Source organism: Vulpes lagopus, chromosome 21 (assembly GCF_018345385.1).
Source record: "Vulpes lagopus strain Blue_001 chromosome 21, ASM1834538v1, whole genome shotgun sequence".
Taxonomy (NCBI): domain Eukaryota; kingdom Metazoa; phylum Chordata; class Mammalia; order Carnivora; family Canidae; genus Vulpes; species Vulpes lagopus.
The window spans coordinates 17,859,968-17,885,904 of NC_054844.1; the positions used below are offsets into that span (position 1 = coordinate 17,859,968).

At 36.1% G+C, this 25,937-nt stretch overlaps 1 protein-coding gene across 19 annotated transcripts in view; it reads left to right on the top strand.

The window, feature by feature from the left end:
* The window catches only part of PLEKHA5 (pleckstrin homology domain containing A5), a 243,905-nt gene that overhangs the window by 114,373 nt on the left and 103,595 nt on the right, over window positions 1–25,937 (top strand). For all 19 annotated transcript variants that reach the window (XM_041735427.1, XM_041735431.1, XM_041735435.1 and 16 more), the window contains 2 exons: window positions 24,677–24,760; window positions 25,506–25,626. In XM_041735427.1, the coding sequence (XP_041591361.1) occupies window positions 24,677–24,760; window positions 25,506–25,626 (205 nt within the window). The remainder of the gene's footprint in view (window positions 1–24,676; window positions 24,761–25,505; window positions 25,627–25,937) is intronic.

The window sequence follows — 25,937 nt, forward strand, 5'->3', positions numbered from 1 at the left end:
GTGCCGGATACTGGAAATACAAGGAACCTGGACATCTGAGAATTCTAATAGTCTAATGGATATGGCTGAGCTACATACATTCCTGAATTTAGGGACATTGTGGTTATACTAACTTCGTTGTACTAACAACAGGTAGTAACCAGCACTGTAAGTTGGGAAATCTGTTAGGCTCTAAGAGTGAATGGACTGAGAGTGGCTTAAACACAGAGTAGTTCATCTTCTCAAGTAGAGCAGTCTCAGAGATAGTCCTTCTAGGATTGGAATCAGGGCCCTAGATCTTTCCATCTTCCTGTTTCTCCATCCTAACATGAGACTTCCTTTGTCAGGATGACTTCATGGAACAACGTAGCCATGCTTACGTCCAAAAGGAATAAGATCAGAGGATCAAAAGCATTTATTTCCTAGCTGAGTCAGCTTCTTTCCAGGGGTCCCACAAGACACTCTTAATTTATATCTCATATGGTACAGCTCATTAACATTGCCTTACCTAGTTGCAAGAGAAGTCTGGAAACAGAGTACTTTAGTTGGGTGTGTTGCTACCCTTAGTGAAGCCGAGCAAGAAAGTGGGGGTGGTGAGCAGTGGGTGGCAGAGACAGTCATCTCACATTAGCAGCGGTCAAAGGATGACCATATTGAGAGTTCACTGGCAAGTTTTCACTCAAAATCTAAACAGTAATATGAACTGGGTCAAACCAGTTTTCTTTCTTTTTTTTTTTTTTTTCAAACCAGTTTTCTTTCTTTTTTTTTTTTTTTTCAAACCAGTTTTCAAGTTAGTGTCAAGTCTCACTTTCTTTCATATTCATTTGTTAACTCAATAATATATCTCTAGAGAGCGGAGGCCCACTTAGATTCCAGCTTAGTGCTTTTATTTGTAGAGATGATGATGTTAGTAAGCAAAACTGCTTTATAGGAAAATCTAGTTTCTCAAGGACATCTGTAAAAACCCACTAGCCCTCTGTCACTTATAAAACTTCTTTGATCAAAACACTCTTCTCTTTTTAGTAGTTCTCCATGGCCTGTCAGGTGATACTCAGGCCCCTGTGATGTTCTCAGCCTTCAGCCCTTCTCTAGACCTACCTTTCTCTAAAACATTGCATTATAACCAAGCTAAACTAATTATCTCATTCTTACTACAATATTTTTTCATCATTTAATTCTCTCCAGATCCTGCCCATCCTTTATGATTCATGCTGATAGGCCATTTGTACTTACCTCTGCTTTTTGTTTGTTTCAGAACCATAATAGTTCCTTAATGAGCTCTAATGTATCTTTTTTTTTTTTTTTTTTTTTTATTTATTTATGATAGTCACAGAGAGAGAGAGAGAGGCAGAGACACAGGCGGAGGGAGAAGCAGGCTCCATGCACCGGGAGCCTGATGTGGGATTCGATCCCGGGTCTCCAGGATCGCGCCCTGGGCCAAAGGCAGGCGCCAAACCGCTGCGCCACCCAGGGATCCCGAGCTCTAATGTATCTAATGTGTCAAATACTGTTGTGAGGGCTTTAATGTATGTGTTCATTTAATCCTTATAAAAATTTTTTGAGGAAGGGGCACCGGGGTGGCTCAGTGGTTGAGCATCTCCCTTTGGCTCAGCTTGCGATCCTGGGGTCCTCAGATTGAGTCCCATATCGATCTCCCTGGATGGAGTCTGCTTCTCCCTCTGCCTATGTCTCTGCCTCTCTGTGTCTCTCACGAATAAATAAATTAATTAATCTTCTTAAAAAATTATATGAAGAAGATACTATTATTATACCCATTTTAGAGATAACTGAGGCACAGAGAGGTATAGTCATTTTCCTAAGGCCTAATCCAAGATTCTGACTTAACTTTCTGGTTCCAGAATCCATCTATGCTATTTCAGCTCATATTCTTACTTATATTTCACTTATATACTTATTTACCCACAACTAGTTTGGACATTTCTTTTTCTTTTAATTTCTCACAGGATCTAGCAGATGTTTCTTCAACAAAAGAAACCATATCCTCAATAAATATTTACTGACAGAATTTAAAAATCTGTTAACAGTAGTCAAGAAAATTAAATCTCAACTCGTTTGTTTGATTTTTCTTTTTAATACTGTATAGTAGCATGAATAACATTTCCAATAAACTTCCAAAATATGGTGTTTTCATTTCAAAGAGAAAACTTAGGGGTCAAGGAATTTGTACAAATGAGATATAAAAACAGACAAAGATAGGGCACCTGGGTGCTCAGTCAGTTGAGTGACCCAGTCTTGATTTTGGCTTGGATCATGATCTCAGGGTTGTGAGATCAAGCCCACGGTCCGGCTCTTGCTGAGCATGGAGCCTGCTTAGGATTCTCTTCCCCTTCCCTCTCTTAAGATGAAAAAAGAAAAAGAAACAAAGAAATTATCCCTCCTATGCCAGAAATGCAAGTTAAAACCAGTTTTGTTTTTGGTTTTAAGGAAGGATGCTCATACTTAATAAAACTTGGCTTTGCGAAACAAATGATCTTGATTGGAGTTATTGCCATAAGAACACCTGATGTGTTTGTTATAGCTGGGGCTCAAGGGTGCAAGAAGAGCACCTGGCCCTAGGGACCCAGATACAACAGGTTCAGCCATTTGCCACTGACAAAATCCAAAAGCAAAGAGATATGTGATGAAACAAATTTATTTCAGTGAGCCAATACCAGGAAGATAGCAGACTAATGTCTCAAAGACTGTTTCTGAATGCTGAAAATACTTCTAGGCTTATGTAAGGAAAATATGAGACAAAGGTTAGTGGGTATATACAGTTGGGCAGTAAAGATCAGGTCATCATTGTCTGGGGGGTCAGTCATTTGGGGTCTTGTTGGCTGTCAGAGCAGTTGTTAATTGCTTGAGGGGGTTGTTTCAGTTCCCATCACAGGATGCTTTGTCTATCAGGTCTTTTGCCTGAGTTAAAAGATACACCAGAAGGAAGAACTTAATCAGTTAGAAAATACAGACTAAGGTCAAAATGGAGGTAAAGTCCTTTTTCAGTGTAATCTCATGATGAGAAAGCAACAACTTGAGAAAGCTTTCATCAAGTCAGTTGTAGATATCGAGCGCTGCTAGGGCTAGGGCTTGTGCTCAGTACAGAGCCTGCATGAGATTCCCCACTTCTTTTCCCTCCCCCATGTACACCCCATCCCCCCTTCCTTTCTCTCTCTCTCTCTCAAATAAATAACATCTTTTTTAAAATGCATGTTTTTTGGACACCAGGGTGTCTTAGTGGCAAAGTGTCTGCCTTCAGCTCAGGGCGTGACTCCCATTGGGCTCCCTGCAGGGAGCCTGCTCCTCCCTCTGCCTATATCTCTGCCTCTCTCTGTGTCTCTCATGAATAAATAAATAATCTTTAAAAAATTTTTAGAAAAATGCATGCCTTCTTGTCTCCTTTCAAGACTCTCTTATTGAGTAACTTAAGCCGACACACAAAGCAGCTGTTCACTGTTAAAAAACAAAAACACAAAACAAAAGAGCCTGCTATTTTACCAGCAAAATGAGTTTGTTTGGGAGTAGCAGAGGATTGCAAACCAGGACCAGCAGACTATGGTAAGCCATAGGCAAGTGTGGAAAATAGAAGAGAAGGGCTTGCTTTCATTAAAGAAAGGACACTGCTGGGAGGAGCTGTTATACAGAGTTCAGGGTGGTGACAGCTTCTCACCTACTGAGTGTGGCAGTTTCTCATTGGCTGGGCTGTTGCTGGACAAGAAGAAATTCTTCCTCCTGCCTGAGGTATGTAAAGTAAGCTTCCTCCTATTTGGGATGTGAGTGGTAGTGCATGAGAACACCCCCTTCGGGGCTTCCTGACTACGTTTTAAATGAGATTTCCTCTGTTTATTTTCACAAAACCATTGTAATAGTTTCTTTGAGGCCATTTTTTGATGATAATGAAACTGGTAACACTGATATATGTTTGATTTTATTCCTGCACCAAAAACAGACTATGTATCTTCCAGGTAGATGGTACAAGTGTAGAATTGACTTAGTCCTTGGATAATATATGCTTTGTTAGTAAATCAGACTCTGAGAAAACCACTTGGATTTTATTATTTCTTTCAGAGTGAAAATCAATAGGTAGCAGGTAGAATATATGCCACAAACTATCATTCAAAAACGTATACCTGGAAAAACAACAACAAAAAAAAACAAAAACAAAACAAAACAAAAAACACGTATACCTGGGATCCCTGGGTGGCTCAGCGGTTTGGCACCTGCCTTCAGCCCAGGGTGTGATCCTGGAGTCACGGGATCGAGTTCCGCGTCGGGCTCCCGGCATGGAGCCTGCTTCTCCCTCTGCCTGTATCTCTGCCTCTCTTTCTGTGTCTCTAGTGAATAAATAAATAAAATCTTAAAAAAAAAAAAAAAAGTACACTTATCCAGAGTTGAAGTTAGGACCTAGGCAAGGAACTAAAGCTTAGCTAAATTTGTATTTGTTTTCTCAGTCCTATAATTTGGTTGTTGATTTATTATATCATATTCATCAACATGTTCTTGAGTCTGAATTTCTTTATTGTGCCAGAAATTTAGATTATCTTTCATAAACACAAGTACTTCCAAATCCAGTTTCCTATTAGTTACCATTACACATTTAAGTACAAAATTAGTAAATTTAAAGTTTGTGTTGTGCATTGGTTGCACACATACACTTTGACTTGGAATTTTTCTAGAATTGTAATAGTTAAGGTAAAAATGTAAAGATTCTAGAGCCCATTAAAAAATTCACCACTCAAAATCCAGTTTTTTCCTATCAAGTGAAATTGTCTTCAAGCATGCTGAGATGAGTTCAGATATTCAAAGGAGATATAAATATAACCAGACATCTCACCTGTAGCTCAGAAGTTGACATGTCATATGATAATAGAAGGGAAGAAAGATTGATCTGTTTTAATGTCAACAGATTGTATCTTTCTTTGTATTTACTTACATAAATGAACTTACTAGAATTAGTCCAGTCTCCATGGGTATGTATCTTCTGTTTATTTTGCAAATTAGTTTATATATGTCTCTATTGGCAGATTCTTTGAGATGGAAGTAGGCATGACTGCATATTTTGTCAGTTATGCTAATCGTTCTTGTACTGAAACTATGAAAGTCAGGGAGATTGAAGGAAATCTCTCTGATGACTTAACATCTGAGCTTGACCTAAATCCTATAAATTGATGAGATACACAGGTTATGACACTTCAGATGGAGGTATTTGTGGCTAGTAATCTCATACAAAAAGTGGACAGAATATAGAAAGGATTAGAAAAAATAAAGGGAGTATAAAAAGGCTAAATCATCATCTTGCTAAACTGGCCTTCAAGAGCCAAAATTGTTAACTGATGACCTGAGAACTGGATATTTTCAAATAAGAAGGCTCTGAGTTCTGTTAGTAAGCAAGTATATTTTAGTAGCTACCGCTTCCTGGGGAGGAAGATTCTAGTGGCATGAAGGACTTTCATTATAATTGGTCCCTTCCAAAGCAGGTGTTTATGGATTAATTTGATTCTTAAATCATTCAACTCTTCCAGTTTTTTCCAGGAGATTGCTGTGTTGTGAAATTTTAGTTCTAATAGAAAACCGAGGTGATAATACAGAACAGCCCTTGAACATTTCTTGGGTAGTAAATTGAGAATGTCTGAACTGTTAATGTCAGTGTTGTTAACCTTAAAAATAAAATCTGCCAGTTATTTTACCAACAAAAGAGTTTTTTTGGGAGGAAAAGAAAATTGCAATCCAAGACAAAAACAAGCTGTGGAGAAAACCAGCAACAAAGGAGGAATATGCTTTGTTGGGAAGGATATTATAAACTAAAAGCCCATTGGAGCAACTTGGGAGTTGGAAGTATGGTGGCTTCTCATTGGCTGAACTCTTGGGGTTATTAGTTTGGGTGGGGTGGGGGGAGAAAGCCTCCCCACCCAAACTGGTTGCAAGATAAAGTCCATCTGTCCAAGGTCTAAGTTCCTGTTGGGTCTTTAGTGGACCAGGAATGGTAGCATCAGTGAGCCCTCTTGTTCAAATTGTAGATCCTCACAGTTAAAAACCAGAAATAGACAAGACCACTTATGCTCTAACTGAAACCCATCATTCTTACTTCTTTATTGTTCTTTATTGTTCCTGTTGTCACACTTTCTTGAGTAATTGATGAAGATGTTTTGCAATAACCAGAACATTAGAGCTACCAGAGATCAGAAAAGCTCTGATAGCAACAGAATGCCTAGAAGACCATACTCACCCAGCATGTCCCCTTCCCTGCCCATAACCTTGGGCTGAACACACTCCACACCTACCCATGATCACAGCCTCCCTGCCTGCTCTCTTCCACATACCTCCACTCCTTACAAAACTCTAGGTGCCAGGGCGCCTGGATGGCTCAGTCCACTAAGCAGCTGACTCTTGGTTTCAGCTCATTTTATGATCACAGGGTCTTGAGCTATGGCCCATCTTGCCAGCAGAGGTTGATTGTTAAGGTTTGAGCCTGCCACCTTCCCTGGGTACCAGCATCTGAAATAAATGTCTCCATTTTCTCTTTTTCCAAACACTGGTCTTTTGAGTTACCAGCTTCTCTTGCAGTGGGTTTGTCCGAGTTTGTTCAGCAACAATATTGGCAAACCTAGCCAGGAGCTATGCTTTTCAATTTGTCCAGCTTCCTCAGGATTCCATGGAACAGAGCAGTTGGCCACACGGTGTACCAGATCTTACCCATTCAATTCCTGTGTTAGTGACCGTGATAGATTATTCAGTAGGGGATGAGTGTTTCTGGTGCCAGGACCTCCTGGCTCCATTTTAGTGAGGATTCCATTACTGATTTTCACAGTGTCCAATGATGATAACCAACTTAGTGTTTAGAAGTTGGCCCAGTGTGCACATTGATTGTCTTGGTGGTACAGAATTTGTTTTTATACTGATCTTCAAGTTGTGTGGGTGCTTACCTATGCAGTGAATTCGTGGGACATTGGAGATCCCTCTCAGGCTACCAATGGGGTGTGAGTTTAATTTTTGTGGGTTGATTCACTGTCTCCCTGGTTACCACCTTTTAACAGAAGATAAGGAGGATATGTGAGAGAGAGAGACACACACACACTGTTTTGTCATTACTTTCAAAGTACTTTTATAATTAGTACTACTTTGGTGTTTTCTCTTGAAGTCATGAAATAGAGTATGATGCCAAGATAAATTAATTTGAAAATTTGGGAAGAAGGAAAAGGAAGCTGTTGGTATTCTTACTTTACATTTGTGTGACTTTGTGTTTCACTATTGTATTGTGATATGTGTAAGAAATGTATTTGGTTTTTGTTCCTGGTTCCTGGCACAAAGCTCCTCAAAACCCATGGAATTTCCTGAGTAATAAGAGTACCTTTTGTCATCATAAGGAACCCTTTTTGAGCTTATACTAATGAAGTGATTAAGAGTGGGAACCCTAGACAGCCTCAGGATGGGTCTGGTCACCAGAAAGACCAAATGATTAGAACTTTCAGCCCCACCTACTGACATCAGGGAGAGGGAAATTGGGGGACTCTGTACTGCAGATTAAGCTCCATAGAAAATTTTGAACAGTAAGATTTGATGAGCTTCCAGGTTGGTCAGCACATGTACTTACTGGGGAGAGTAGTATACCCCAGTTCCATTGGGACAGAAGCTCCTGTGCTCAGGACCCTTCTAAGCCCTCCTCTTTGTACCTCTTCTTCTGGCTGTTCAACTGTAGCCTTTATAATATCTTCTATAAGAAATTTTAAACATGAGTAAATGTTTCTGTGAGTTCTGTGAACCACTCCAGCAAATTAATCAAAGCTGAGAAGGGGGTCATGGGAACCTCCAGTTTATACCCAGTGGATCAGAAGCACAGTAACAACCTGGATTTAAGATTGTTATCTAATAAGTGGAGGCAGTCTTGTGGGACAGAGCCCCTACTTAACCTCTGGGTTCTGACACATCTCCAGGTATATGGTGTCAGAATTGAGTAAAATGCTTGGTGGTGTTGCAAAAAATATGCATCAGAAACATGCATTAGTGGTCTTCTCATTATACTAGTGTTTTTCTGATTTGAAAGATTTGAATTATTGACCTAGGAGATAAAATCAGTAATCAACTGATGGAACATTTGAGTGCTTTCTCTTATCTAGCACTGTTAGTATATGGAAGAGATTGGTAGACGTTTCTCACCCATTAAGAGGACTTCTCCTTTGAGTGTTAGTGATGAGTAAATTGGCACCAAATTATGGAGACAGTTGTGTGCTTGATCAGGTTGTTTGGTACTTGAGCTTGTTTTGCAGAGTGAAGGCTGGTAACCAGGTTACATAAGTTAAGATCAAGGGTAGCATTTCTTTTTTTTTTTCTTTTTTTTTTTTAAGATTTTATTTATTCATGAGAGAAACACAGAGAGAGGCAGAGACACAGGCAGAGGCAGAAGCAGGCTTCAGGCAGGGAGCCCGATGTGGGACTTGATCTTGGGTCCCCAGAATCAGGCTGAAGATGGCCTAAACCACTGAGCTACCCGGGCTGCCCAAGGGTAGCATTTCTAAGAAGTGAGTAGTCAAGAGTTTAAAATGCCACTGAGAAAAAAAATTAAAATTAAAATTAAAAAAATAAAATGCCACTGAGAAGTGAAGCTAAAAGAAATGAAAAATGATAGTCATCAGAATTGAATTCTTAGTCATTATCACAAATATTCACAAAGAATACACTGAAACATATTTTTTGGTGGCAAATATTTTGGAGGCCTTCATGAGGCCCTCATTGGGCTTTTCTTCTGTGGCTTTTTAATGAAGCATCCCCTGTAGCATAGAGCTACCTGAAAAGGGAATCAGGATTTTTTTTTTTTTTTTTTGGAATCAGGATTAATTTAGATTTAAGATTTCCTACTGATTTAAAGAAGTTTACTAGCTCTGATATAGTAGTGGGGCATACATCTACAGATCTGCCTCAGCTTCCTTTTCTAAAATGTGGTTTGGGCAGAATTGAGAAAGCTAACCTAGCTATTGCTGACATTTAGGAAAAGCAGAACAGAATCTTATAAGGCATTTGGGAGAATTGCCTTTTTGGTATATATTTTTTCTCCTTAAATGAATAGTTTTCTCAGTTAATTGGGCACCTTTTTATAGGTGTAAAATTTAGATTGCATCTTAAATTTGTACTTTTACAACTACTACCTCTAACTGAAATCGCTTCTTGAAATAGTTAGGCCAGCTGTCATTTACTTTGTTAATAAGCCTTTTCCAGATTCCCCCAGGCATTTAGCTACTTCCTCTTCAGTGCTCTGCGAATTAGGTTATGCTATAATGATCTGTTTACAGCTCTCTTTTCCCTATTAAACTGTCAGTTCCAAGATACTCTAGCCTGAGAGGAAGGACCTTCTCTCATTCCTTCTTTTTCCCTTTGGAAGTCCTTGTAAGCTGTAGGTGAGTGATGAGGGGGCCTGAGCCTCTCAGGTTCTAGAGAAATAGTGCAAGGTGCTGGTAACTTCATAAGACAAATATTTAGTCAACTTGTTAGTTCTCAGTATTCCTGTTAATCTTCCAGAATCTTGACAGATTTCTACTGCTTCATTATTATTGTTTTTCTCCTGGCAGCCATATACAGAACCACTATGTCACTGTGATTCTACAAACATATTACAGAAGTGTCTGCCTTTGCATAGGATAATTTTATAGCATATACAACAATGGATACACCTAAACCAGATCTGCTAGAATAATATAAAACTTCCTTCTTACTATTTTTAGCGATGTTTTGTTACAACTAACTTGATAATGAGAACAGTTGAAGACTTTATTATATAATAGAAAGTTGGTTTGGTTTGGGGGTAAGGCTATGATAAACTTAATACATTTTAATCTCCATATATTCTGTTTATAGGTTGTTAGGATTTGTGTCATATAAAGGGGGCTTTGGGATTTTAAGAACTGTGGGGAAAATTGTTGACTTTGATGTTTTCGAGAATGGGTTTTGTTTTCTTTCTTTGTATAAGAAATTTAAACTGAACATAATTGAGACTATAGCAAAACCTTCACTTTGAAAAACTGGGAAAGATCATGAATCACTACTTTCCTAAAACATATGCAAACCCTCTGGTTATAACAAACTGTGTTGGCTTGCTTGTCTGTATTTCAAACTACATGATGAAACAATTTTGTTTTCTCAACTTGAGATGCTATTTTTAATTTTTGCTATAGCAGTTTCATATGAAAGGAGTGTTTTAGCGCCAGTTTTATGTTACATGCTAGATTTAGTTGTAAGACAACTTATATTGAGGTTACTGAATGTTTTTATGACATTAGCATTCCTACAAGATATTTACAATATGTTTTGTAAAATGGTTTGTTCATGTACTCATTTAAGAATCACCATTTTGGGCGAAGGGCATGAAATAACAGAAGAAATACGATTGGTCATTAAATATGAGATAACATTTAATTAAGCACTTGTTAAGTGGTAGGCACTGTTAAACCTGCTTGTGTAATTTTTCTCATACAATTCTCACAAAAATCCTTTGAGGATTAAATTGTTATCTTTATTTTCTATATAAAGAAATAGAGGTGTGGAGAAGCAAAGTAACTTGCCTGTGCCCAGAGTACTATTGAGAAAAAGAGCTTGACTCCTATCTCTGACTCCAGAGCCAGGTGCTTGTGACCATGAAGCTGGACAGCCTCTGTGAATGGGCGTATGAAGAAAGGCATAATGTCACTTGTGGTTAAAACACAAACACACACAATTAGAACTGTGTGATGGCGTGTGTTTTCTATCAGATTTGTTAAGAAAAAAAGTAATTGTTGATACCCAGTTTGTAGGGAAAGAAAAAATCTAATGCATTGGGATACAAATACAAATTGTTACCTCTTTTTGGAGGATAAAGCATGTAATTGTTACCAACATGGCTAAGCAGGAAAGCACGAAGATACCTGGACAGTCATATACATTAAGTATTGTCTGTAATAATAAAAAAATAATAATAAAGTGATTAGTAGGAATCAGGTTTAAATAATTGTGATGGGTAGCCATCAAAAAAGGAAGAGTTATATTTATTGACATGGGAAAATGTCCGTGGCATATTGTTGAATGAAAAGAGCAGGTTGCAGACAACATTTATAGTTTGATTTCCTTATATTGAAATAGGTTTATATATGCAAACTCTGGTCTACCAGAATGTAAACAACTGGTATCTTTACTGCTAGATAGTATAATTTAGTGATCAAATATATAGGTAGTAGAGACACTCTGGGTTTGAATCCTGCTCAGTCATGTACTAGCGTTGTTCCATATCTACTCTGTCTTGTTTCTTCAGTAAGATGAAGAACTTCTGTTACTGGGTTATGAGGCTCAGATAAGTTTGTAAAGTGATTGACACAGTAAGTGATCAATAAATCTAAGCTGTGGGATCCCTGGGTGGCTCAGTGGTTTAGCGCCTGCCTTCGGTCCAGGGCATGATCCTGGAGTCCCGGGATCGAGTCCCATGTCAGGCTCCCGGCATGGAGCCTGCTTCTCCCTCCTCCTGTGTCTCTGCCTCTCTCTCTCTCTCTATGTCTATCATAAATAAATAAAAATAAATCTTTAAAAAAAAATCTAAGCCGCCATTGTCATTTCTGGGTGGTTGAACACCAGGCAGTTTTAACTTTATACTTTTATTAGTTGAATTGTTTTTTAAAGATTTTATTTATTTATTCATGAGAGACAGAGAGAGGCAGAGACCTAGGCAGAGGGAGGTGAAGCAGGCTTCCACGCAGGGAGCCTGATGTGCAGGACTCAATCCCAGGACCCCAGGATCACGCCCTGAGCTGAAGGCAGACACTCAACCACTGAGCCACCTAGGCATCCCTGTTGGTTGAATTTTTGAAATAAGTATGTATCGACTTTGGAAATAATAACAACAAAAAATATTTTTAGAGGAGTCATTTAAATTGATCTGCTTACAGTTTTAATAGGAAATGTCTATTTATTTTGAGCTAAGGTTATTTAAAACTACTAATGGGATGTTTTCTTCAAGAGTTGTTTGCAACCATAGATGCTGATATTTTACCCTCTGCCATATGCCAACTTTAGAGAGAATTGAAAGCATATTTCACTCTTATGGCTGGCAGGCATGCATAATCACAACAAATTCTTCCTGGAGAAGCTGCCTGAATGTGCGGCTGCAGTGACATGTTGGTGCGTGATGTCATCCCGGCGTCAGACTTGCAGAGTGGCAGGCTGGCCTGACAGCCACAGTGCATTTTCTTAGTGCTTAGTCCCCACAGTGCTCATTTGGGAGCAGCTCAGAGACAAAGGAGTTGAGTCTGGTTTTTATTCCGGTGTCATTTTTGCCTATAGTTGAATGTCTGTTCACAAAAATTATTTTGATGAAGGCTGGTGAGTAATTCTTGTTACTTTTATATATCATGGCTACATGAGCATTAGGACTTTTTTCTCAGGTTAATGATCCTGTGGGAGGTAGTCTTTGTAGCCCTGGTGCCAGGCATAGTTCCTAGTGCACAAAATTGACATATTATAAATGTTTCTATAACTGAACTATTATATTTCTGTAAAAATATAAATACTGCACATCATTAGGTTTTCAAATGATGTGGGCATTTTAAAATGTAATATTCTTTTTAGTCTCTCCTTAACTTTAAGCTACATAAATGCATAGTAGCTGCATATTGCTTTAAAGCCTAAAGATTTTAATGAAAGTTTTTTACATTTATCCTGTTTATTTTTTAGCTTACTCAGAAGAGAAGCGTGTGCTTTGGGCCTTTTTAATTTTTTTTTATTTTTATTTTTTTGTCCTTAAAGAGAACTAAATGGATAATTCTCAGATATTCCTGTGGAGATGTTAACAGTTTTCATTACATAATGTTTTTACTAAAATGTATATTAATACTAGTTTAACAATTGTTCGAAGCTGGTATTTATTTAAGTTAACTATTTGGACTGTTCAGTAATGTGATTCAATATAGGAATCCTCATTAACTTAAAATTTGAAAACAATATAATGGTAGGAGATTATTATATAAAGTTAGTACTGCCATTGGTTAAAAAGCTGAGCAGTATGCCTTAAAAGATTAATATTTGTTAATAATATTCAGGTTTCTTTGAGTTTCACTCTGTATATTGATTTAGTTGTTTTGAAGGCATTAATTTAAGGAGTGGTTAGGTTGAGAAAAATTTTTGTTTGTGGCTATTTTGCTTTTAATTTTCTTCTCCATTTTGAGGAGATGAATGGTATTATTTTAATTTCATACTCTTTGTATGGTATAAACTGAAGCCTTTAAAGTCCTTTACATTTTGGCATTTCTGGTGTAATTCTTTTAATGTGGATTCAGTACCAGCCTTGTGATTTCAAGGTTCTTTAGAAGAATTTTCAAAGTTTTCTCTTAAAGAATAGGCACTTTCTTTCTACTTTTTTAAGTCTAGTTAAGGAAAGGGCAATATGGAAATTCTTAATATTTTAAATATTTTCACATCAATTTTCTGAATGAATAAGTTGCCTTCTATATTTTTTGTGTGAATTACATGATTAAGTATTGAAAGGAAATTATCTAAGTCATCTTTTTCTATGCGAATGTACAAAAACATCAAATTTAAGGAATTTGCAATCACTACCTCATATTATGATTCCTAGTATACATTATACTTCTGCATTTGGAAGCATAGAAATAAGAGAAGTAGGGTCTCAAGTTCACTTTATTTGACTTGACAGCCTTAATTCAAGATGCCCGGTTTTTCCCTTGAGTTGCAAAATTTTCAACTGGAAGCTGAAAATTCTGCCCAAAGCCAGAAAATTTAAGTATATGGAGAACTCATGAATATTTGTATTCCCTTAAAAAATTTATCTTAAAATATTTTAACATGGTTTTAAAATAGCCTGTATTTTAAACTTAATCAGAAAGTTACTATAGTAACGATGAATTGGAATATATTCAGTATATATTTTAAACAAAGATGTTTTTGAGGCACTATGACATCAGAGGTCATTGGCTTAAATGCTGCTGAAGTTCAAGTGACGGGAAATTACTTAAACTTCTTTGTATGAACAGGAAATTAAATCTGGCCAAAAAGCTGGGGGGTGGGGTGGTGGTGATGAGCAGAACTGCAGCAGGAAAATAACCTGAAATTGACATAAAAGTTTTACTGAAGTCTAAAGCTGTAGAGAATAAAGAACTTGTCTGTTTTCTGATGAATAAGGTATGCTTTAAGGACCTCTTTCCATCAGTACTGAAGCCTGATGGAAAAGTATAATTGTGCTTTTCTTCAGTAAAACTCAGATGAAATTGTATTTAAGCTACTAATAGTTCTGAATGTATATTTGTTTCCTAGTGGTGTGTGGTACAAAACCTTGTGCATTGATTATTAAGCAAGTTAAATGAATGAGGAGAGTTCCTTGATCCTTGTATTAGAGGGATTTCATTTTCACTATGATTATGAAAACCTACTAGTTATCAAACCAATATAGCCTGGTACTCTTTTAGAAGAAAATGTGTCTCTAGAGTACAGTACTGCCATCACCATGGCCAGCAGTGACCACTGATTTCATTGGTTGCTCTACTCTAAGAAGTGGGCTTTACCCTGCCATTCTGGGTCAGATTTCTGTCCCACTCCCGCCTCAATCTGTAAGTGAGAAATTTCTCAGTACTCAGGGATAGTGATTTGTTCACTAAATAGAATCTTAATTAAGTGCTGTGTGCATCACATAAGTGCATTGAACCTTTTCAGAGTTATAAAAAATATATTTGCTCCGAAGAATGAAGCAGATACATTGCTACAAAACTTAAATAGTAAATGTCTTATATGTAAGTATGTTGTTACTCAAAGCCTAGATTTTCTGCCCCATTTCTATACCCCCTCCTTTCAATCTGTGCTAAATTCTAGCCACATCTGACTGGCCACTCCTGATCTTGAGGCTCAGTTCAAATGGCAGCCACTTCTGTGACATCTTCCCTGCTCTTCCTCTTGCTAATAAGCAAGATCAGTCCCTAATTGCTTCTCCTTCTTGTATTTTGATTATGGTTCTATGACTCTGTTTGTTTGTTTATAATGTTACTAATAAGGCTGTGTCACCAGTGCCTGTCTCATATTGAATGAAGTATTTAAGTTACACAAAAATATAACCATTTTGAAAGAAAAGCTACCCTTTTATTGTTTGTTTACAAAATCTTTGTTTCATACAGGTATTGTTTGACTTATTAGTAACCTTTTTGTTCTTGAAGTGATTGTTCAGATAAAACTCATGTAATATCAAAATGACTAAATACTATTCAATGCTAAAATGTAAATGTAAAATTCAGTGATTACTGATATTTTTTTCCGTTTGAATTGAGCTATCCTGTCAATTTGATGATTGGAAAGAATGTTTCATTTACAATAAAATAACTGGATCTGGAAATTATGTGGTTCTTTATGTGTAGGTTAGAATTTGGTTAACTTTTTAAAGGTGTTATATGACCACATACAGAAGAGATAGTGCTTAAATTCAACCTTTTCTAGTTTGTTGTTTGCTTCCTTACCAGTGATATAGTAAACTTCTATTTAATGCATGTTATAATAAAGCATTAGCAATTGGGGTTCATTAGGGTGTACTAGAATTGCCTGAATTGGGCAGCCCCGGTGGCGCAGCGGTTTAGCGCCGCCTGCAGCCCGGGGTGTGAACCTGGAGACCCCAGGATCGAGTCCACATCAGGCTTCCTGCAGGGAGCCTGCTTCTCCCTCTGCCTGTGTCTCTGCCTCTCTCTTCGCTCTCTCTGAATGAATAAATAAATAAATCTTAAAAAAAAAAAAAAAGAATTGCCTGAATTAATGCAATTCCAGGTTATATATTTTTGAATACCACGTTACTGCTTTTAAATGCTAAGATGAATATTCTAACTACTGACAAGCTTCTGAGTTGGAGTTCCGCTTAGATTTATTAAAAAACTCCATTAGACTTTTGCAAATAAAGCTTTTTTATACAAGTGACTGTAATTTTTTAAATTAGTATTCTTTTAAACCACTATAATATCCCCTGTGATCATTTTTGTTCCCTTAGGTGGCTTTACAAATGCCTTTTTGCATAGATTATTTAACTGGTAGACTTTAACTTTAGATCAAATTATTAGGTTTCTCATTCATTAAATTATAGTCCTGTGCCAACCAGTGTACTTCACATTTAAGACAGAGCAGAGAGCCAACAACTTTGTAAAGCAAGGAAATAACATTTTAACTTTTCAAAAAATCTCTCCTAGTACATTCAAATTTAGCTAATATTTAGTGAGTACTTTGTTAAGTCCAGGTAATACAGCCTTGTGCTACCAAGTACTTGATTCTTGCAAAAGTCCTTTGGGGTAGAGTTTGTTATTGTTGTTTGGCTTTTGGTTCCCATTTTACAGAAAAAAAAAATTAAGGTTCAATGAGGAGGATGGTCTAAATAGAAGAGAACCTACTTAAAATGTGAATTTGAAAGCTGTTAAAAGAGTCTTCAGGACATAAGAGCCTGAACTAGGACAGTGATAGAGATAGATGTCTTTAGTTGTATATTCTCATAGGGTGATTTCTGGGTAGCAACCAGAATTGTGACTTTCTTGAATACTTGGCAAGAAATTACTTTTGTGGGTTAGTGTGTTTATTCTAAGAATCATATTTATTTTAACCATTAAATGCCATTTAACTTTCCCATTTAAAAGCTTCGTAGAGTCACCTAAATAACCTAGGAGTGAAAGAATTATCTCAATTGTTTTAGAGTTTTTTTGCTTATAATGTAATTTATCAAGTGATCTAAAATGTAACCTTGCCATAACATTCAGAATATCTAGCAGTTATTACTGTGATAGGTAAATTTTGTTTATAACTAGCATGGGGTTAATTGAATTATTCTTGCATTACTTCCAAAATTATTTAAAATCTACTAAAAAGTGTTTATATATTGTAAATGAGTATGTTGGTTTTATTTGAGGTTTTGTTTAAAAGGTGATTTAGAAATTATAAACAACCCAAAACTAAAACAGGTGAATTTGTATGTGAGCCTTATATTTTTAATTCTTTATTGTTCTTACTCTGTAATAATGCTTTCATCTCTGTACTTGCAGCATTACATCACATTCATATTTTCCCACTGGGAAAAGCAAAATTTTCAGTTCCTATGGGATGCTTTTGTAAAACCCAGGCTTTACAGTTGCTGCTATCTGTACTTAAATTCTTTGGTACCTGTTATAATTGAGAAGTGTGTGACCACGTTTATGATTATGTTGTGATAATTTTGTCTGAGCATCTAAGAGTGGGAAGTGATTGTATAGCCTTAGAGAATAGGAAGATAGAAGAGAAATGGGAAATCTAAAATTAAGTTGGAATTGAGAAAAGTTTGATTACAGTGCTTCAGATAGACTTGGTCTTGGGGTGATGCTAGGCAGTGAGGTGGAAGGAGGCAAGATGAGAAGTGGTGAGGGAGAAGGTGTGTCCCTGGTCTGCAGAAGAGGGGAAGGACCTCTAAGGAAGGTATAGTGTTTTGTTTTAGTACCATTGAGCAGAAACAGAAGATGTAGAGCAGAACTGAAAAGTCTCATTGGCCCAGAGAAGAGTCAAGACAGGGGCAGGTTTGAAAGGTGGGGATCTGAAAGGACACAGCTTAGGTCCAGGCCTCAGGGCTGCTTCTTCCTTATTACCTTGTTGCGAGCAGTGTGACTTTGTCAGTTTTATAAATGCTGTGAGCCTCCGTTTATTCATTGGTAAAGTGAAGATAGTAATATCTCCCAAAAGTCTATGTGAGGATCATAAGTACAGGTGTGACAACTGTGTGAGCCACACTCACCGTCATGCTTAAATAATAGCGATCGTTAAGGTAATGATTTTAATTCTAACTGCTGGGAATGAGGATGAGTGAGGTACTCACAGCTGAGAAATCCTTTCTTTTTTAATCCCCTCCCCAAATTGGAGATGACCCATTTTTCTAAATGCTGAGAGGAGAGAGGAGAGAAGATAAAGAGTTAAGACCTTAAGGAGATGGTGGGTAAATGAATCACTGAAGTTTGGGCAGGATGTCTGGAAGCAGTTAGTTCTAAGTTAAAGGCAAATGGTATTTAGAACGAAATGCGAGAAAAGGAAATATATACTTTTCATGTTTTGCAAAAAAAAAAATTACAGCCTTGTAGATTGCTAACTCAGTGGTTATTTCTTCACATAACTAAGGTTTAAGAACTGAGCCTCTCAAGAAAAGCAGGGCACTTGTAGTGTTTTTCTTTTGTTCTTAAAACATTGCCTTTGACTGTAGTCACAGTTTCCCATGCCAGCGTATTTTCAGTTTAAAAATAAATTGCAGACATAGTCATTGTGGCAGTCAGATTTCAACATAACATTTTCTCCTTTTTATTAAAAGAAAAACAAAGTAGTTATCTCTATAAAACATTAACAAACTTAACATTTAACAATATTTTTAAAATTACTGTGAACTACGTTAGAACCAGTTGATTTAATAACTAACTCACTGCTACAAACGTTTTTAAAACCTAATATGAGACTGTTTGAGTCTCAAAGTGATAAGGCTATATGGGTTCTAGTGATAAAAGCTCTTCAATTTTAAAACAAGCTGGAGAGTGTTTTTATCTGAAAGTGTACTGAAACCAAGGGTAAATTGAGAATGTACAGTATTCCCTTTTGTTTTAAGTAGAAGGATACTAAAAATAAAAGAGTTATAAGTACACATTTGAGCTGTTTGGTCTATAGTTTTCAGACTAATTTGAGAATTAAATAGCATCCGTAGTTCCCACATCTCTTCTTCTTTGCTCCCATCTAACAGCATTGTGAATGTGAGGCACTTTTTATGGGTTGAGTCCTTGTAAAAGTATAAGTCATGATACTGGCTTCATTGCCAGAGTTGCCAGAAGAACTGCCAAACCACTACAATATCCTATATTCCTATTCTAAATTGAATCCTTTCTTCCCCATAAGGAAAACATATGATTCAGAAAAAATAATACAAAAAAAATCATACAAATGGGTTTGCATCTGAGTTTAGTAAGAGACAGTTTTCTAAAACTACATAAATTTTGTGCACAGTGGATAAATGTCAATGTTATCACCACAGCTACACATTTAAAACACTGCTAAACTGTGCTTTGTCAAATGCATTATTTGGAAGAATTATATTGGTTGTTATTGACAATGTTAATAGCAATTTTGATGTTTCTTAAATTTAAAAAAAGAATGGATTTTGTATTAAAGCAGTTATTGAAATTAGCCATGAAACAAAGGTGTTAACACACACACACACAAACACACACACAGAGGCAAACAAAGTATTCCTGGAGGAGAAAATTAACAATATTAAGAAGTATCCAGAACATTGCTATTAGTTGGCTAAAATATTAAAAATTTTTTTTCTGATGCCAAAAGCAAAAGCTACAGAAGCGTAAGTAATGGGACTAACAAACTAAAAAGTTTCTGTACAATAAAATGAAAAGGCAGCCAACCAAGTGAGGAAATATTTGCAAATCATATATTTGATAAGGAGTTAATACCCAAAATATATGAAGAACTCCTACAACTCAGTGCAAAACACACACACACACACAATCCGATTTTAAAAATCTTTTTTCCTCTTTCTAAACCCATAATTTTATTGAGGTTTCTATATGAAATGTGCCATTTTGTGCATTTTATGCATCTACTTAGTGTGCAGAAGGGAGTATTGCCTTAGTGATGTCATTGGCATCTTCCCTTAGAAGTCTCCTGCCGAAGGAAAACTAGCAATGTGGACTGAACAAAAAAATGCCTTGCTCCAGTGACCCTGGAAAGGGACACAAATACCAACTACCTTTAGTGTGCTACCATAGAGTTTAACTTATTCTTCGTATAAAAACACCTGCCACTAAGAGTTGACTCAAACCAGTAAATTGCTCTGTTCCCATAACACGTCTATAGGGCAATGTAGTTTATCAGCTTTCCCTTTTTATGTAGGCTGCTAGAAATTTCAGTATTGTTTAAAATGACTCAGCCTCATCCAGATTTTCCAGTACAGTTACCTACATGATATATTATTTGATTCACTAACACAAGATTTGAAAAGGAATAAGGTAGGATATTCTATCTCCAGCAGACAATGTCATTTTTAATTTATTTATATCATTTGATAGAAACCTACCATTTTATTCACATACTAATTTATTCATCTTAAGATCTTTTAAAACTAAATTATTATTGAGTGAAGTAGTTCCATGGAGGCTTTAAATAAGCAGGTCGTGCATTTGATCTTCTAGTTTACTAAATTACATATCTGGTAATAGTGAAGAAGGCATAATGCCAGAGAACAAGCAATTTGTTTGCTGTTTGTCAATTTCTTGATATCTTTTTAAAAATGGCATTGATTCAACCCTTTTATCAGAGCTTTTGATAGTGCATGATCCTCAGATTGAGCTAATGAATATGACCTGTTTCCTTCGGCCCTGAACTCTCTGGAATATTTTGGTCCATCTTTTTTTAAGTGTTGTTTGTCACTATTTAAGAACCTTCTCACATACTGCATTTGCTACCATAAAAACACAGCTAATCTTTCTTTGGAACTTTTATATTAGAATTACTTTTCTCATCTGTCTTTTTGACATATTAGGGGCAGAAACATTTACCAGAAGCATGAAAACCAAAAGAGATTACAACTTTATTCTTTTACGATAAATACTGAGTTTAGTAGTCCCTTCATACTCTGCAAGGAATACAGTCTAAGGCCCCTAGAGGATGCCTAAGAACACAGATAGTACCAAACCCTATACATACTATGTTTTTTCCTGTACATACATACCTATGGTAGAGTTTAGTTTATAAATTAGGCACAGTAAGAGATTAACAAAAATAACTAATAATAAAATAGAGCAATTAAAACCGTCTATGCTAACAGAAGTTATGTGAATATGGCCTCTCTCAAAATATTTTGTACTGTATTCACCCTTGTTCTTTTGATGATGTAAGTTCATTAGATGCCTATGTGATAAGATGAAGTGAGGTGAATGACACCGGTATTGTGACAGAGCATTAGGCTACTAGTGACTTTCTGGGGGATAGGTCAGAAGGATCATCACTGCAGTTGACCTATGGATAAAAATGTAGAAAGCAAAAAACATGGATAAAGATGACTTACTGAGTGAGTACTAATTTAAACTGTTTAAATGTAAATAGTTGACGGAACAGTAATCTAATGACAATGACATGCTGAAAGTCCTTAGTTCACAATTAAAGTAACAATTATCAGTGACTTATTCTATCTTGGGCTGTACTTATTCTGCTCACCCTTTTTATCCTTATAAACATCTCCACTATAAAGTAAGTTTCATGAAGGCAAAGATTTTTATGTTCTGTTCACTGCTAGAGCAGTTGTGAAAAAAATAAACTAACAACCTATGACCCAGCTATTAGTACTAAAATGAGGAAACTAAGGTGTAGAAAGGTAATTTAGATACCTAACAGCGAGAGGCCAGAGCTTGGATTCAAGACTGGGTGGTCTGATAACAGAATCTGTGCTCTCAACTGCCATTATTTCCTGCTGCCTCTGTTGTCTCTAGAGAAAGACAGGAACACAAAGAAATAATAAATGTGGCTCATTCAGCGGAGTTCATTGTTAGAAGGCTATGATGGTCTAAGTTAGGCTTAACTTAACCTCACACTATTAACATTTTAGGCTTCATACTTTCTTCCTGTGGAAAGCTTTCCTGTGCGTTTTAAGACATTATTGGCATCCTGGCCACTACCCACCAGATACCAGTCCCAGTTGTGACATTCAAAAATATTACTAGACATTTCCAAATGTCCCCTGGGAAATAAAATCATTCCCAGTTGAAATCCACTGGTCTAGATTTTAGAACGTTAAAACATCACAGATAGGGGAGGGGTGCCTGGCTGGCTCAGTGGGTGGAGCATGCGACTCTTGATATCAGAGTTGTGGGTTAGTCCCCACTGGATGTAGAGATTACCTAAAAATAAAATCTTAAAACATCACAGAAGTCAGGAAGTAAGAGTAGGTGAATACTGGATGTCGTGTATTTTAGGTTAGGACTTAAAAATCCACAGAGAGCTCAAAGACAAGATGGGGAATAGTTAGTTGTTCTATGACTATAAGCATGTTTTATATCTAGACCTGAATTTTATCTCTTCTTTATAAGGATTCCTCTAGAAACACAAATTTGTGTATCATCATACCTTTCCAGTTTTTCCTTTCTTGTTCATTAAAAGCATAAAATTTCTGGCAAGGATTTTTTTAAATGGCATCTTTTCTATTAAAGTTTCAAATGTACTTTTAGCAGCATAGAAATAGTTTGTAACGTGTACAGTCATCAGTTGTGTTATGATACAACACGTATGTTCCTAAAAATACCTCACTGTACAAAATCCAGCAATGAAAAGCAGGGGGGTTTTGTAGATAATGACTTTATTAGAAGATCACTCAGAAACTTTGTTAGTGGCATGTAAAAATAAAGATAGATGGGCAGCCCCAGTGGCACAGCGGTTTAGCGCCGCCTGCAGCCTGGAGTGTGATCCTGGAAACCTGGGATCGAGTCCCACATCAGGCTCCCTGCATGGAGCCTGCTTCTCCATCTGCCTGTGTCTCTGCCTTTCTCTCTCTGTGTGTGCCTCTATGAATAAATAAATAAAATCTTAAAAAAAAAAAAAAACTTTCAAAAAAAATAAAAATAAAGATAGGGAACTAATAAAAGCGGTTGCACAGTTTTACCATTAAATGGTTAAGAAACACAAAAATACTGCAGATACACTTTGCCTTAAAAAATATATGCAGTTTATGTCAAAATGAACATTCGGAGGGGCAAAAGGGAGTAAAGTAGCCTGGCATAGGAATTAGGATACCATAATGATAAAAAAGGAAGGATAGCATCTTTTTTTTCCTTAAAGTTTCTCCTTGCGAGTATTAAAAAGTCAGTGTTGGTTGCGAGATAGATAGAACAGAAATATACAAATTCTTTCAATAAAAACCAGTATTGCAAAAAGAAAGTAAATAAAACCTGTGTATATTGCATTATTTCCCTATGCTCTGTCATGCTGCCTAGGAGGAAAACAGTAGATGCTAATCCTAATATCTGGAAGCTCTAAATTATAATAATATGGCCCCACAATGGTTACCTGGCTAGGAGACCACTCTGATATCCTGACCACTACATAGATACGGGTACCCATTAGATAAGGATTTAAAGGGATGGAGATATTTAATAATGAATGGTTTAAAAAGAGCACATTCTTTTTCCTAAAGTGGATGCTATTTTCAGTTAATTGATGTTTTTATTGTCCAAGCACTTTTCAGAATACAATGTCTCAAAGTAAAACTATATAAAACTCTTAGTGTTCGATTTTAGAAGACCAGTGACTAAAATCCATATGAAATATGAATATGTTTATGTTCTTCAATGTATTTCTTCAAAGTATCCAATATATCTTCTTTTATCTAATGTTGATATTATTATATTGACATAAAATTAATGTAAAACCTACAAGGACACTAATATGAAACTCTTCTACAGGCATATTTTAGAGATATTGCAGGTTTGGTTTGTCACTGCCATAAGGCAAATATTGCAATAAGATGAGAAATGAATTTTTTGGTTTCCTGGTGCATATAAAAGTTATGTTTACACTATTAAGTTTGCATTATGTCTGAAAATTACATTATGAAATTATATATATTATATATTATGTCTGAAAAAATAATGTACAAAAAATGCTAACCATCATCTGGACTTTTAGTGAGTCACAATCACTAATCACAGATCACCATAACAAATGTAATAATAACGAAAAAGTTTGAAGTATTGTGAGAATTCCCAAAATGTGATAGACATGAAGTAGGCAACTGCTGTTGGAAAAACAGTGCCAATAGATTAACTCAGTGCAGGATTACTACAAACCTTCAATTTGTAAAAAACATATTATCTGCGAAGCACAATATGGAGAGGTGCAATAAAACAAGCTATGACCATAATGTTTTTAAATGAAAGATATAACCTTTCCCACTGCATATGTATAACTGTATCATAAAATAAACAAGTCTTCTTAAATGTTTATTCAGTCATGTAAAGATTCTTTAATAGGGGCACCCGGTTGGCTCAGTGATTGAGCATCTGCCTTTGGCTCAGGGTATGATCCCTGAGTTCTGGGATCAAGTCCCACATTGGGCTCCCTGTGGGGAGCCGACTTCTCCCTCTGCCTATGTTTCTGCCTCTCTCTCTGTGTCTCTCATGAATAAATAAATAAAATCTTTGAAATAAAAGAAGATTCTTCAATAAAACAACACCATAAAATACCACTTTTCCTGTGGTACTATTTTTTATTAGTACCCATATAGCAATACTGTTAATTTTTTCCATATATGAATTTGCTATGAGTTCTCTATAATGTGCCTAGATTAGGATACAAAATAGTGGAGGTAGATAAATACTTATTCTTTGTGACCCACCTATCAGATGTAAAATGCAATAATCATATAGCAAAATCAACTTCCCTTTATAAAATGTGAGAAGAAAGAACTGAAGTCAGGCTTGGGTGGTAGGAGGTGCCTTTAACTGTATGGTAATACTGTAGTAGCATTCACACACGTGTATACATGGTAAATAGTAGAAAGGGTATTATATTTGGATATTTCAACACCTGAAGATTTGAATTTCATCTCTTTTATTCACAAATGTTGCAGTAAAGAAAACACTGTTTTGCTACCAGACTATTAGAAAAACATTTGTAATATGGAAGTACATACATTTTCTCTTTTTCTCTTTTCTTTTAGCCATAATGAAAGGAAAGTGACCTGTAAACATCCAGTCACCGGACAGCCATCACAGGACAATTGTATTTTTGTAGTGAATGAACAGTGAGTAAAGAATTTCATGGAATGCCTTCATTTTAAATGGTGTTAGCGTTAAGATTGCTCTTATCCATATTTTTAATATATTACGATTTAACAGTTATCTTATCTGGATATTTGTAGTCCAGTGTAAGAGAAAGCCATCTATTTAGTGTAGGTGGCATAGGAACATGACTTAAAGCTTTCTTTCATGAAGAATGTAATCTTAGAAGCTGTTTTTGCAACAGTTAAAGCACAGATATAGTAAGCTCAAGAGTCTGAAATGTAAGGTCAGAGAAACTATAAATTTGGTCAAATTAGGAAACTAATTTGAACTCAGTTTTCTCATCCTTAAATCAGATAGTGGTAATTATCTTTTCTCAGGATTGTTGTAACCTTCAAATAAAATATGTGTGAAAATGTTTTCTGGGCTATAAATCTGTTCACAAAAAAATAGTTCTTGATATCATTATTTTTTTCAGTATTAGAATAGCTAATCTTATAACTGAAGTTTCAATTTTCCAGTTTGATGACCAAGTAGAATATCTGTAATAGTGCTTATTAAAATAAACACGATTTTAACCTGTATTGTACTTAGGAGAAATGTTAATTTTATTTAAAGTAGTTAAACATGTTAAATTCTGACTCTAGAGCTTATTAAGCTCCAACTATCCAAATGAAAAAGTGAGACACCAGCATTGTTAACTCTAGGGAAGTTTCATTGTAAAGCAGTTAGCATATATCGCAAGTTTTAACATTGACATATTTTCAGGACTGTGGCAACTATGACATCTGAAGAAAAGAAGGAACGACCTATAAGCATGATAAATGAAGCTTCTAACTATAACATGACTTCAGATTATGCAGTGCATCCAATGAGCCCTGTAGGCAGAGTAAGTTGTTTTGCTTACTGTTAATTATTGATAACTGGCATAATTGGTAGCAGCTATTACTGTTACTTTTAATGGACTTAGAATTATAGAATAATCATTTCATTTTTATTACATGAACCTAATTACATTTGAAGTAATTAGCTTAAACAATGGCATAGAATATAAACTAATATTATATTTTAATAATTTAATGACTTTTTTTTATAATTTTTTTTAAATTTTTATTTATTTATGATAGTCACACAGAGAGAGAGAGAGAGGCAGAGACACAGGCAGAGGGAGAAGCAGGCTCCATGCACCGGGAGCCTGAT